Source organism: Heterostelium album (assembly GCF_000004825.1).
Source record: "Heterostelium album PN500 unplaced genomic scaffold PPL_contig15, whole genome shotgun sequence".
Lineage (NCBI taxonomy): Eukaryota > Evosea > Eumycetozoa > Acytosteliales > Acytosteliaceae > Heterostelium > Heterostelium album.
This window is the reverse complement of record NW_008805092.1, coordinates 548114-562372: the sequence shown is the minus strand read 5'-3', so window position 1 is coordinate 562372 and position 14259 is coordinate 548114. Positions and strand designations below refer to the sequence as shown.

General features: G+C 34.5%; 5 protein-coding genes across 5 annotated transcripts; 3 read left to right on the top strand and 2 right to left on the bottom strand.

Annotated features, from left to right (window-relative positions):
* Positions 1-170: 170 nt before the first annotated feature.
* On the bottom strand, positions 171-3702 carry sqpA (glutamine-asparagine rich protein; the record flags this gene model as incomplete). Its single annotated transcript, XM_020577269.1, has 5 exons — positions 171-402; positions 641-844; positions 1148-1342; positions 1439-1737; positions 1822-3702. The coding sequence occupies 5 exons, from the start codon at positions 3700-3702 to the stop codon at positions 171-173; spliced, it is 2811 nt and encodes a 936-aa protein (XP_020432943.1).
* Positions 3703-4774: 1072 nt separating this feature from the next.
* PPL_06411 (uncharacterized protein) lies at positions 4775-5392 on the top strand (the record flags this gene model as incomplete). The annotated part of the gene is made up of 1 exon (XM_020577268.1): positions 4775-5392. The coding sequence occupies one exon, from the start codon at positions 4775-4777 to the stop codon at positions 5390-5392; it is 618 nt and encodes a 205-aa protein (XP_020432942.1).
* A 1264-nt stretch (positions 5393-6656) lies between these two features.
* On the top strand, positions 6657-8634 carry PPL_06410 (uncharacterized protein; the record flags this gene model as incomplete). The annotated part of the gene is made up of 4 exons (XM_020577267.1): positions 6657-6758; positions 6833-7602; positions 8268-8414; positions 8625-8634. The coding sequence occupies 4 exons, from the start codon at positions 6657-6659 to the stop codon at positions 8632-8634; spliced, it is 1029 nt and encodes a 342-aa protein (XP_020432941.1).
* Positions 8635-8897: 263 nt separating this feature from the next.
* On the bottom strand, positions 8898-11216 carry PPL_06409 (uncharacterized protein; the record flags this gene model as incomplete). The annotated part of the gene is made up of 2 exons (XM_020577266.1): positions 8898-9267; positions 9391-11216. 2 exons carry the CDS (start codon positions 11214-11216, stop codon positions 8898-8900), a joined length of 2196 nt encoding a protein of 731 aa, XP_020432940.1.
* Positions 11217-11879: 663 nt separating this feature from the next.
* On the top strand, positions 11880-14049 carry PPL_06408 (uncharacterized protein; the record flags this gene model as incomplete). Its single annotated transcript, XM_020577265.1, has 2 exons — positions 11880-13682; positions 13966-14049. 2 exons carry the CDS (start codon positions 11880-11882, stop codon positions 14047-14049), a joined length of 1887 nt encoding a protein of 628 aa, XP_020432939.1.
* Positions 14050-14259: the final 210 nt, after the last annotated feature.

Sequence of the window (14259 nt, the reverse complement as noted above, 5' to 3'; positions counted from 1 at the left end):
ATTTCCCAAAATTGTGTGCGTTTTGATTAATTTAGGGGCAAAAAAAATATACTATTCTTTTGTGATGTTGTTTGTTTTTTTTTTTTGTTGTTTTTACACCACAACAAATAAGTTTGTTGTTGCTTGTTTATTTTAACTTTTGCTCTCCTCTTCCATCTTGAATTTAACTTTTAATGTGGGAAAGCCATTGGTTGTTGTGGCTGTTGAATAAGTGGTTTTCCACTAAATTTGGCTGCCAGAGTAACAAGTTTGATTGTTACCTTAAACATTAACAATGTGTAGTAATATTTAAAAGTAGATACAATATCATTGGATTGATAGATTCCTTTTATGCATGATTTTGCCATCAACATAAATCCATTTTCAATCTTAAAATGACTTGTAATTTGTCTTATAAGATTACTAAAATAAAAGTTTTTATTAAAAATAATATATATTAATATCAATCAATTAATAATTAAAATTAAGAATAATAATTATTTATACATACTTTGTTTTCAATACCAATAATATTTCTTTTGGTAGATTCTTGAGGATGTCAGTGATGGCTGTGAGTGTTTGGTCGCCAAGTTCTCTTCTCATATTACGAAGATTCTCTCTGGATTTCTCTGGTCGCAAGTTGAGGAGGATTCCGAGATACTTGGCGTAGTCACCGGCACCGAGTTGACGAGCGTAGTACTCACCACCCTTGATGTCACCGGTGCAAATCGATTTCCAGAAATGACAGAAATTGATTCTTACGGTCTCGTCGATCTGCTTGTAGAGTCCGTGATCGAGTAGGACCATCTGAGGTTTACTAGAGTTGGCCATTCTTCTCACCAAAATGTTTCCGGGATGTGGATCGCTATGCAAGAATCCATGAATGAAAATCTGCTCGGCAAACACCTCGGAGAACAAATAGTAGAGTTCCTCAGTGTTGATTCCGAGTTTCTCCAGTCCTTTGTTGTCGTCGATACGCACACCGTGAATGAACTCCATCGTCAAGATACGCTTGGTAGTCTTGTCCCAGTGGATCTTTGGAATGTAGAGCTGCTTGTTGTAGGTGAAGAGCGATGCAATCTTCTCGCTGTTTCTCGCTTCGTTGATAAAGTCGAGTTCTTGGTGCAGACAACTGGTTGCTTCGGGTAGCATCCAGCTGAATTCAAACTTGGGGAAGAACCAATTGATGTAGATCATCACATTGTAGACCGAACGAATATCCTGCTCGAAACGCTCTGTCAAGTCGGGATACTGAACTTTAACAGCAACCTCCTGTATCTCGCCATTTGGCATTTGGAGATTTGCCTTGTGAACTTGTGCCAATGATGCACTTGCAATTGGTACTCTCTGGAAATCAGAGAATCTAAATAATGATAATTAAGTAAATTAAGTTCAGTTAGTAAACAAAGTTTAGTTTTTTGTTTTTTTGTTTGTTTGTTTGTTTGTTGATAGGTCATACATATCATCTGGGTGTAGTCCAGTCTCTTCTTTAAAGAGTTGAACAACCTGTGTGAATGGAACGTATGGAGCATGATCTTGGAATACAGAGAGTGCAGTGATGTATTCAGTTGGCAAGATATGATCCAACGAGGAGAGAATCTGAGCCAACTTTATAAAGATTCCTTTGTTCTTCTTACACAAGTCGACCAATGCTTCCGATGCCAACTTGTTAGCAATCTTTATTTGTTCGTGGAACTCTGGATCACCTCTCTCCAATCCATATAAATAATATTTATAATAGAATGTTATATAAAAACCCTATATTATATAATAAGTAACTAATTAGTAACTATACACAACAGCTTTGCTTATAGATTATTATTATTTATCAAATTGACATACAGTTAATAATACTCTGGCAGAACGAACATTACTACTATCTAATAGTTTCTTTATGAAATCATCGTTGTTGTAGATGTATGCACCACCAGAGATGACAGCGAGAATCACCAAGTTTCTAAAGTTGAAAATCGATGATACTGTTGATGATGAAGATGATGACGATGATGATTGATGTTGATCGTTTTGATAATCGTTATTATTATTATTATTATTATTATTGTTATTGTTATTATTGTTGTTGTTAAATCCAGAATCTACAACAGGATTACCTCTACTTGAATCATCTTCTAATATTAATTTTTTAGATAAAAGATTCTCGTAGGTATCTTGACGGAATAGCGTTGCTTTTCCAGCGATGACATATGACGGTTGCAAATATGTCTTGCTATTCAAAGATGTTGGGTATCTTTTAACTGCCCTATCAACAACAAACTTTGATTTTGGTCGCTCGGCACTACCAGCAGTGCCATCATCTCCAGAGTTCTCTCTTTCTTTTACTTGTTGTTTTAGTGCATGTATGAATTGCTGTTTTTGTTTTTCTTTGTTTTGGTGTTGTTGTTCTCTTGTCTGTTGTTCTTTAGCTTGCTTCTCTAGTTGTTGTTGTTCTTTAAGTTGTTGTTGTTGTTGTTGCTGTTGTTGTTGTTGCTGTTGTTGTTGTTGCTGTTGTTGTTGGAGTTGTTGTTGCTCTCTTAACTGTTGCTCTTTAGCTTGCTTCTCTTTAAGTTGCTGCTCCTTGAGCTGTTGATCTTTAAGTTGTTGTTCTCTCAGTTGTTGCTCTTTCAGTTGTTGTTCTTTTCGTTGTTGTTCTTTTCGTTGTTGCTCCTCGAGGAATGCTCTTTGTCTCTCTAACTTTTGTTTCTCTTCTTCCTCTCTCTTTAGCTTCTCAGCTTCTCTTTTCAGTCGTTGTACTTCTTGTTCTTCTTGTTTGGCTTGTTGTTCTGTTTTACTTGGTGGTGTAACCAAAAGAGTTTTTGGTGTTGTTGTTGTAGCTGTTGTTGTAGCTGTTGTTGTAGCTGTTGTATTCTGTTGTTGCTGTTGTTGTTGTTGTTGATTCTCTGATGGTTTCTGATTGAGTAGCGATTGTTTTGAATGTATATACGATTCAATCTGCTCGATATCAGATTCCGATATACTTAATTCAGTGGTAGGAGATAATCTGACGGCATCCCACATGCTTTTGACATTCTTATTGTGCACAAAGAGTGGATCGGTTAATTTAAATTGATACACCAACTTTTGCATCTCCAAGTAGTTCCTCTTGATTCTAGGATATAGACTGCTACGTTGTTTCTTCTCATTCTCTGTACCATGTTCCGGTGTTATAGTATCTACAGTAACAACATCATCGCCATCACCATCACCAGCACCATCCAACTTTTTAAAATCCAAATCGAAATCCTCCTCTTCATTCATAATAAATCTATTATCATCTTTATATTTATTAATAATATTATCTACTACTGAGTACGGATCACTTTTGTTGTTATTAATATTATTACTTTCATTAATAATTACTTCATTGTTTCTACTACTACTACTACTAATTCTGCTGTTGCTGCTGCTGATGTTGTTATTATTATTTAATTCTTTTCTAAATTTTTTTCCACCACGACGATATGGTTTGACGGTTGACCTCACTCTTGGATTTGAGGAATGCACTGCATTAGCACTACTATAACTTCTACTGCTACTGCTACCGCTACTGCTACTACTGAAAGCTGAAGCAGCAACAGCAGTATCAACATTGCAAATAGAGACAACCTGTGATCCACGTGTTGCATTGACACTGTTGGCAATGACACCACCGATCGTCGGTGAAATCGAATTGAAATTCAACAGCAGTGTCGACACTGACTTATTTATTTGGGCAACTCTTAGCATAGTTGTTTGTCGTTTGTTCGTTTGTTTGCTCTAGATAATATCTATTACAAACACTTATGACTTAATTAAAACGAACGATCGATCAATCCGAACAAACTAGTTGAATTGAAACGTGTCAAAAAGATCTTTTGTGTTGCTCTACTCTACTATTGTGTTGTTATTGTTATTGTTGTTGTGTTGGTCTATTAGTTTACTAAACTATTTTTATATTTATATTTATATTTATATAATAAACAACTAACCTATGATTATTAAATTTGCATTTAATTAACTTTTGGTTGGTTGATTAGCACTGTGTCGAATTTAAATAGCAATTTGCTTAAGGATTGTTAATAATTAATACCGATTTATTACGATTTTAGCAATTAAAAAATTAAAAATAATTACAGACTTTTGGGAAAACACGAATGGTTTTTGACACAAGAAAAAAAAAAAAACTAATCATTACATCAAATTAATTTGATTGTAATATTTTAAATTAAATCTACCCTTACAAACCACAACCTGTACTCACTGGTCAATAAATCAATCAGTCAATAGAACAACCCTTTTTAGTGATCATATAAATAAAAAATATTTATTTTATTTATTTGTTTAACCATTAACCAACTTGAATTAATTGCTATCTCTCTCTTCCGACTCCCTATAATTGGAAAGGAGTTATCATCTCCTTCTCAAATTTTTAGCACTTCGATAAAATTTGTTCATTTTTATTTTGTTTTTATTTTATTTTATTTTTTTGATTGTTTGTGTTTCAGATAAATAAATAAATGATATATTGCCAGAACTTTTAAACCCAGAGCTCGACAAGCGAATTGAAACAAAACAAAAGGCGTACTACTACTACTGAAAGAGATTGCCGTCACGAAATCAGGTAAATTTGTCTACCCCCACAAAGATAACCAAAAAAACTACCAAGAGAAAGAGAATAATAACTGTACGTAATTCCAACTTAAATTCAATTAAAAATAATCAATGTAAAAAAAAAAAATATGAAAAAAAAACTAAAATTGCGAAGTAAAATCTTATCGTTGAACCGAAAAGTTCAAATAAAGACGAAAAAGATATAAAAATGTCTTCAACAACCACATCAACAAATAAAAGAAAACAAACACAAACAAAAAGTAAAAGTAAAAATGAGAACAAACCTTTGACAACAGCAACAACAAAACCAACAACAACAAAACCAAATATTAGTAAAGAAAAACAATCAAAACCACCACAAACTACGACAACAACAACAACAAAGTCTCAGACACCAGAAACAAGTAAATCATCATCAGCTAAAACAAAGAACATTAGTAATGTTAATAAAAAAGTAAAACTTGATAAAGACAACAATAATAATAATAATAATAATAATGTAAAGAAAGAAAAATCATTAAAAATAAAAAACAAAGTTGAACCAAAAAAAGAAGAAGAAGAAGAAGAGGTAGAGAATGAAGATAATCTTGATCAAGAATTAGAAGGTGAAGAATATGATGTAGCGATGGAAGGCGATGTTGATGCTGATGAGGGTGAAGATGAAGAACTTGATGCATTGTTAAAGCTTGCCGATGATATCTCATCGATTCAAGACGACATTGAGAAGATCGAGAAAAAGATGGCTACAGAGATATTAAAGACAGAGTTGGAGAGGGATAAAAAGATATCGGAAGTTGACAAAGAAGAGAGATACATTGATCGATAGTATTCCTAAATTCTGGTTTAAAGTTGTAAGTTAAACTTTATTAATAATAGCTATTATCGCGATTAGTGCAATTAATTGATCAACTAATAATAAAACATGTTTGCAAATTTAATTAATAGTTTAAAAATCATCCAATGATATCATCTTTATTTACAGGTAAAGATAGTGATTTAATGTCATGTCTGACATCTTTCAAAGTTGAATGCACCGATTCTCCACATACAACAGTAAAATTCATTTTCGTAAGTTTTTAATTTATTTATTACCTTTATATCTATCGAAAGTTCAATCTCTAATTGCTCTGTTTTGTTTGTTTTATAGAATTTTGGTAACAATTCATTCATAAAGAATAAATCGATTTTCAAAGAATATAGATTCGAAAAAGGCGATCAATCACTCGAGACTTCAAGCAGTAAGATACAATGGAAGAATGGTTTGGACATCACAAAACGATCGGAAGGAGACGATCCGAGCTTTTTCTCTTGGTTTGAACCAGAGGATGATGAGATGGAGATTTTCGACACTTTGAAAAATGATGTTTGGTTACAACCACTTATTTACTACAAATAAAACTAAACTAAACTAATTTTTCAATCAAATCAATAATAATCAAATATATCTAGAATATCATTAAATTGAATTCATCTATTAATTCTAATGAATAAAAGTTTTATTAGAGATAATCAATGCATTAATATTTTAAATATAAATTGTAAATGTAAAGAGTTGTAGGTCACAAATTAATGATAACTAAACTGATATTTTTGTTTGAAATAGTTTAAGCAAAGTGAAAGTGTTTCGTTTAACAAAAAAATACACATTCATCGACGATTATTTGAATTTGGAAAAAGGATGAAGAGATGACAGTTTGTTTTTTATTTTTGGGAGATTATTTTTGGTTCACCAAAAAGTGACTAGATTTCAATCTCGAAGCTTCATTTTTGCAATCTCCTCAATTAATTAATCCATGTTGTTCGCGACTGTGGAGTTACTTTTTTGATTTGCAAACTTTGATTTTTTGATTTTTTTTTTTTGATGGTTTGGTCGTTTGATCAAAATCTTTTGGTAAATTTGTTTGTGGTTATCTCGCACCAATTAATTGATCTGAGTTTCTTTTTCAAACTAAAATAAAAATCTTTTAAAAAAATGTTAACAAAAAAACAATAAAGAGGTTTAATAAACTATAAACTAAACTCTTTACATTGCAAATTACATCAACTTATTCTATCACACACACACACATATATATTACATTTAAATAAAAATGGCAACATTAGTTTTCAATGGAAGAGTCGATGGTTATGAATTAAACTATAGAAGCGATGGTAATGCTACATATACTTTGAATGGTTCTCTTTTATGGACTGTAATTATTATAATTTGAAAATCAAATGACTTTATTATAAATACTAACATGTAGTTACTATTCATTCAAAACAGCAAAAATGGATGTCAACTTGGTCAGATTACTTAATGTTTAAGACAAGTGATGGTAGAGTTTGTTTAGTATCTTATATGGATGTAAATGGATTTATTTCCGGTGACATCTTGACAAACACTGGTTTCACACCATTGTTGCGTGCAGCACTAGCTACAAACTTGGACTTTCAATATTTCCAAGAGTTTTCCAATCAAAAGGATGTGATGGTCGCTCTCGATAAGAATGGTGATCGTAAATACTATACCATAGATATTGCCGGTTCTAAACTCACTGAGTTCACACCGTGCTGCAGTGCCACTACAGAGCTCTTCAAGAAATTCATGAGCTTGGAGAAGCGTTTGACAGCAATCGAGAGCACCAAGGTGACCACTCAAGTTGTCAAGGTTCCAACTCATGGTAATGGTATTTCCTCTGCCGATTGGACACCAATTCCAGGTTCTCAAGCCACTATTGTCATCAGTCGTCCAAGCAAGGTTGTTGCCATTGTACAATTCCACTCGAATATTGTATACAACGATGGTACCGTCAGTTTGGATGTTACATCGGCATTAAATGGTAACATTATGACAAATGGTGGATTAAATGATGCTCAATGGCCAGTAGGTACCTCTATTAGCCAGGTTCCAGCTTGGGTTAATGGTGTCTCGGTAACATCTGACCTTTTACAACCAGGATTCTATAATTATGATATTCGTGCGAGATTACGTTTTTCTAAAGGACACACTGGTTCGGTTAATGGTCCAGGTGCTATAATATTCATCATGCCATTGTAAATAAAAGCCATAGCAATCAATAAAAGTATACAAAGCTGAACTGGCAAAAATTCTTATAACCCCCTTTAAATGGTGAATGTATTTTTTTTATTTATTTATATTTGGATACAGCTAGAGCTTGTTTCTTAATCCTTTGTTATTTGCTTTTAAAATATCATTGGAATAGTCTGATAAATTTTTTTAAAAGTTATCTCTATTAAGAGTGTTAATATATTCTATTTTTATTTTATGATCATACAATTAAATGTACTAGTTTTGATGAATTTTGGAAAAATATAACAATTTTGTGGGAACAGACAAATAATAATAATATTCATTTACACCCACTAATTTCGATATATTTTTTCCTTTTATTATTTGTTATATCAATATTAGTAAATTCCTATGTTTAGATAAATTTTTTTTAGATTAGATTATTTGTTTCTATAGATAGGCTACTGTTGTCCGTCTAAGGACAATAAGGTAGCCGCCAAGGCAATGCTAGTACCCATTAAACAATTGTAAGTTGGTCATCAGCTTTTCAGATGACAAGTAGATTCATTAGGATCAAAGATGCAGTTGATATCAAATATAAGATTACCAACCAGTGGCGCCAACTTTGTTAAGTATCACTGCATGTTAACTTTGGATTCCGCCGTTCTATGTGCTTGTTGATTGTTAGAGATGACTCCTTAAGGCGTACTCGTGCTTCCTTAGCACTCACTCAGCCAAGAATCTCCTACAAACTATTCCTAAGTTCGATGGAAGATCCGGTGATCTGCTTTCACATTTTCGCATTATTGAGCGTATCGTTCCTATTCCAAAAGAGGTTATCTTTGCTTTTACCTCTTACGAGCGAGTCGCAAATGTAGCTACAGTCTGGAATTGATCTCTAAATATTAACAAATAATCTAATCTAAAAACAATCTAATAAAACTCTTTAGATCTAAAGATAATTATTTAACTCACATATCAGTATTAATTCTATGGTTTTACAAAGAAAATTATATTTATTTATTATCTTTTATCTATTTTATAGTTCTTTTTAAGAATTTATTGATTGGTGAGAAAGATAAATATCAGCAGTCACTTTTGTTAAATTGTAATACTAAAATCCAGGGTTAAAAAAGTCAGAGGTTACAGATACTCCATTAACCCAATCCTGAACCTGACAAATTGGTACCAGCTGCCATTGAGCTCATTTAATTCTGATTTATTTTATTAAAAGGGAATGTTTAAATTTAATAACTAATTAACTTTAGGAATATTGGTTTTGATAATAAATTGAATAATTTTATTTAATTCCTTCTATTTACAGTGGGACGATGAACAATATGGTAGCAGGAGCATGGATAAGAGCGGTTGCGGGAGCACCTCTAATTCTGGCTCTAATATCATATTCATAGAAGCCAGGTTGAACTATCTCTTGAGTGATTGAGCAACCTGTGGACCAATCTCTTGCATGTGCTATACTGGTTCCCACCGGCCATGGATAAGTGTTCATGCCTCCAAGTGTCATCAGTTTGTTGTTGAGAGCAGAGGTGACATCAATCGATATACCACTGTTTGGATTGTTCAGTACATCCGATGAAAATTGTAACATTGCAATGATTGTGCTTGGACGTGCGATGGGTATGGTGGCAGTCGATCCCTCAACCTTGGTCCAGTCTCCAGAGGTAACACTATTTACATGCTTGGTAGGGTGAACAATTTGCATGGTAACCTTGTTGAATTCCTTTTCGGTTGCTTTCTTCTCCAGAGCTCCAAGCAGTTTGAACATATCATTGAGATTATCATTTTCATACTGCATCAAAATGTCGAGACCTTTTTGAATTCTTGGATCCAGTGATTCGTAGTAACTCTCCCATTCATCGTGGTCAATCTGCAAATTGTCATAGTCGATTGTGAGGTCTTCATCGACAGACTCAATAAACTCTCCTATACGATCGGGGATAGTAGAGATGTCGGTTTGACCAGCACAGGCAATCTCATAGTTTTTAGCGGTCATCTCGAGCTGAGGGTAAACTCTGGACGCCACCGACAAACCGTACAGACCATTTCCAAGGATGAGAGCAGTCGATGGACCAGCGCATGCACATTTCTTGAGAACGGTGAACAAGCCTGGAATACAGTTGTCGATTTCATTCTCATCCATACGATGCAAGTTAATGACGAGCTGTCCCCAATCTAAGATTCTCGAAGCCAAGTTATTGAATAGTTGGAATGCCTGTTGATCACGGGTGAGAATATAGAACGATGGAATCAATCGGAGAATATGATCACGTGTGTTTATATGAATCATTCTTGGAACAAAGTTCTTGTAGGCAGAGAATACATCGGTTGCATCTTTGGCCATCTCATTGGTGAGACTTCTAAGGAACTCTCCCATGGCACTATAGATTCTTCCTTGATCCAAAGCATCGGCATATTTATAGATGAACAGACCAGCTCCGATATAGATCAAAGATGGATCATAGAAAATTACTTTACTTTCATCCTCACCATTAAGAATACCGTATGCCAAGACACCGACATGACAAGTACAATAGACGGCATTGGCAAATCTGGCAAAATCTGCGTTGTCTTTGAGTGGAGCAAAATCAGTAGTAGCCAACAGCTCTGGTGTATATGGTTTAGCAGTGGATTGGAAGTTGTTTTCAATGGGAACCACTTGATCAAACGGTATTTCCAAAGCAGCCTTGTTCATTAGATTTGAAAGTTTGGTGATGAGTGTTGGAGTATCGTAGGCAAGCGTAGTTTTAATGGTATTTACTATTGCGTTGTTGTTGTTCTCTGGATGCTCAACGATTCTATTGATAACGATTTCTGTGCAACGAATAACGATGTTTCTATTGAGAGGATTGTTGATAAGATTCTTTGTAGCATAGTATGCCAACAGTGCATATTGAAGACCACCAAGTAGATCATTGGAAAGACGATTGTTTGGCTGGAGGAGATCGAGCTTGGTTTTCAATTCACTGAAACGATAGCTATCGAAAAACGATGGGTCTTTGACATCTGCATTCTGGCATTTAATGGCATCGATCAACCATCTGGTTGTGTTTCCTACATCCTTGAAATAGTTTCTGACTCTTGCCTGGAAAACATCGACATCACTCCAATAGATGAATGGCAACATCGCCGGAACCAATTGTTTCAGGGCAATATGATAGATCATCATAGTCAAACGAATGAAAACATTACTACGATTCAGGGCAAACATTCTGTTTTCCACGGCTCCACCTTTGATTTGCGAAGTATATTCTCCCTCATCGTAATGGTAGATAGCTTGGAGTAGCCAGAGTGGAGCATACGCTTGAAAGTAAGATGAGATCTTTGTGTCTTGAATGAGTTCCAACAGATCGGCGTTCAACGATGGTTTCGCCATTCCGAGGGCAGCCAGACCGGCGTCGCTTAAGTGGTAGCAAACCAGATCGACAAAGAATTGTTCTGCTCTTTTCTTGACAAAGTCAATTTGAGTATCTTTGTCAAATGTTGACAACGCCAAAAAGTCTGGCGCCGTCAGAGTGGTGTCATCCATACTGGCAAATTCAGGATGCTCCCTAGTGGTCTTTAAAAGCCTCCATGTTTGAAATTGAACTACAATTGCATATGGTTCACTATCTGCCATTTTGTTATAACTACTTCTACTATTATTTAGTATAAAAAAAACTCTCTTAATAATTATATAATATGGATATGATATTTTTTAAAGGTTGTTCTAAGTTAAAGAAAAAAGTAACCCTAAATTAATTAATTTGGATTCATCATAAACTATTTTTTTTTTTTCAAAGTTCATTTAAATTTTTTGATGAACGAGTGATCGTGGTGGTGATGGGTTTTTCTTTGCAAAGAAATATCTTAAAAAACAGTTTTGCATTTATCCCTTCACAAGAATGTAAAGACAAACTTGGAACACCACAGTCGTCGAGATTCATCATTTTTAACCTCGAGATATCATTTAATTGATCTGGGTAATCATTTTACTGTATAACCCCATTTTAGCAATAAGAAGTAACTGTTAGTCGCCAGAGTTTTATCAAAAATATGTATCATGAGATATTTTTGGTTTTAGTCAGAAACTCATACCATCAAAAATCTTATTAATTAATTAACAGTGTATTTCAATTAACGATAGCTTCTCGATGCAAAGTTTAAACCTCTAAAAATTTAAAGAGAGCAAAAGTTTAAAGATGTTAAACAACTTGATAATAAAATAAATTAGCTTAGTAAATTTAAAATATTCTACTCTTTATCAATTTTACTTTAGTTGTATTAGTACTGTTTAATAATCATGACAACAACTACACCAACAACATCATTTATAACAGATTTTCTTACATGGAGAAAAACACAAATAAAAACGAGCTATGAAAGTTCATCCAAGGTTGATGTCACAACTCTTACCGCTGAAAAGTTCATGGCAATCGCAACAACCAAAGATGTAACTGACTCAACAACAAACACCACCTCCAAACAGGATATGATTAAAACAGAGTCTGATTCATATTTGATGAATATTATATTGTACCATCTCGATGAAAAAGGTTTGAAGGCTTTGGATACCACAAAACCAAAACTCGCAGACGATGTACTAGCTACTTTCAGTGACACCGGATACACAACCAAACTCACCAAGTATGCAAAGCTGTGGTTGTTGTCATCGATCTTTGAGCAGAACGTAAATTCAAAGTCGCCTAGCAGAGTCAAGGGTGATGTAGTGGAGAAGGAGTTCAAGGAGATTCAAAGTGACCGTTTCGTTACCAATGTTATTATGAGACTTACATTCCTCGCCACCGCCAAGAAATGTGTCGATTTCCTTCCATACATGTACAACTCTGATACTATGATTGCCAAAGTCCAAGCCTATCTATTGGAGGATACCTACAAAACTAAATGGGTTGACGATGCATTCGCTGCTTGTAAAGATAAGATGCTAGATAAGGATTTCAACGATACCGAGAGATTCACCTCACTCAAGTCCCGACTAGATATATTGGATCCATCATTCAATCTATCCTCCAATGTTATCAATCAATACTACTGTGAGCTCTATGCACGTCTCGGAGCAGGTAGCATTAAAAAGACACCACAGACACACAAACTTTTCAAAAAGGTTACTCTAGACTCCATTCAAAAGGTCTTGACCAACACCGACCACGAGTGGTATACCATTTTGGCTAAAGCCAAGGATATGTTCAAAGGAAATGTAGCATCGCTGGCCAATCAAATTTCACGTGCATACCTGCTCATTAATGCCGAGACAGCTCTTTGGAGAGAAAAAGGTGTCAAAAGTGACCACGTTTTTACATATGACAGTGCCAGATTTATGTTTGCAATGGAAAAGAAAAGGAAAAGTAATAATGATCCAATTCAAGGACTGGGCGACCTATGGAAAGACAAAACTCTTCATCGAGCAGTTGCTGGTATTTTCATTCTCTGCAATGCTGCAATACTCTTTGCCAGTTTCAAGAGTTACGACAAGATGAACACTCTCGACAAGATCTTGGCTTGGGTCAACTTAGCAGTGTCCGGTGTCGATATCTTTACCTCGATTATTACAGCCATCAATTCAGAGAAGAGCGCTTACACTTGGGTTGCCAATAAAATCGCCGATCTAATGAAGTCTAGTTACCCACCAATCAGACCATGTAGTGCAGCTAAAAATGTATCGAAATACGCCAAGTATCTCAAACCCACCTATGTTTTAAAGTATATTAATGCTGCCTTGGTTTTGGTCAGTATGGCATTCACCGTATACGATATAGTGACATCCATCCAGAATCAAGACTGGGGAATGTTGGCACTCTCAATCATCGAATTCACTCTGGAGTTCAGTATGCTGGTGATCACCTTTATGGCAGCAACCTCGTGGTCAGGACCTGTGTCACTGATGCTTACAGCCGCTCTTATTGTCGTTGGTTTGGTTAAAATCTTCTGGGATGTAATCAAGCAATCATTCACCGATGTCATTAAATTCTTTGACAAATTATTCAATGGTGATCCATCCGACAATTTTGTCAAGTCGACAGAAGCATCTTACCAACTCACCGACACCGAATATGCCCTCGCTTTGCTTACCGATATTGGAACAAAAGTAAACGCAGATGCCAAGCCAACTGTCGATGCTCTAAGAAATTGGATTCTGACAAACGCACCAAAAAAATAAACCACACTTTATAACATTTCAATAAATTAATTAATTTTGTTACTTTGAACTGATAATTATTTCAATAAATATCCTATGAACTAATAATTGATCCAAATTGTGTAACTATAATCCTAACACTTCAAAATGCAAAGTAAACGAATATCTGTTTTATTTGAATTTGGTAAAAGGATGGTCAAGTGACAGTTTTTTTTTTTTTTTTGAACAAAAGTACTGGAGATTATTTTTGGTTAACCAAAAAGTGCCAGATTTAGATCTCAAAACATCATTTTTTGCAATCTCCTCAATTAATTAATCCTATTCGTGAATCTGTCTGTTGGGTTGAAATTTTGTTTTGCGAACTTGAATTTTTTTTTTTTGAGCAAACGAGCAAATCTTTTGTAAACTTTTTTTTTTTGTGGTTTTTCTTTGACCCCAAAGGTTTAGCGAAATGGTAATCTTTGCTCAGAGATCATTCAAAGTATAAAGATATCTATTTCAATTTATTAGTGTTGATTTTTTTTTT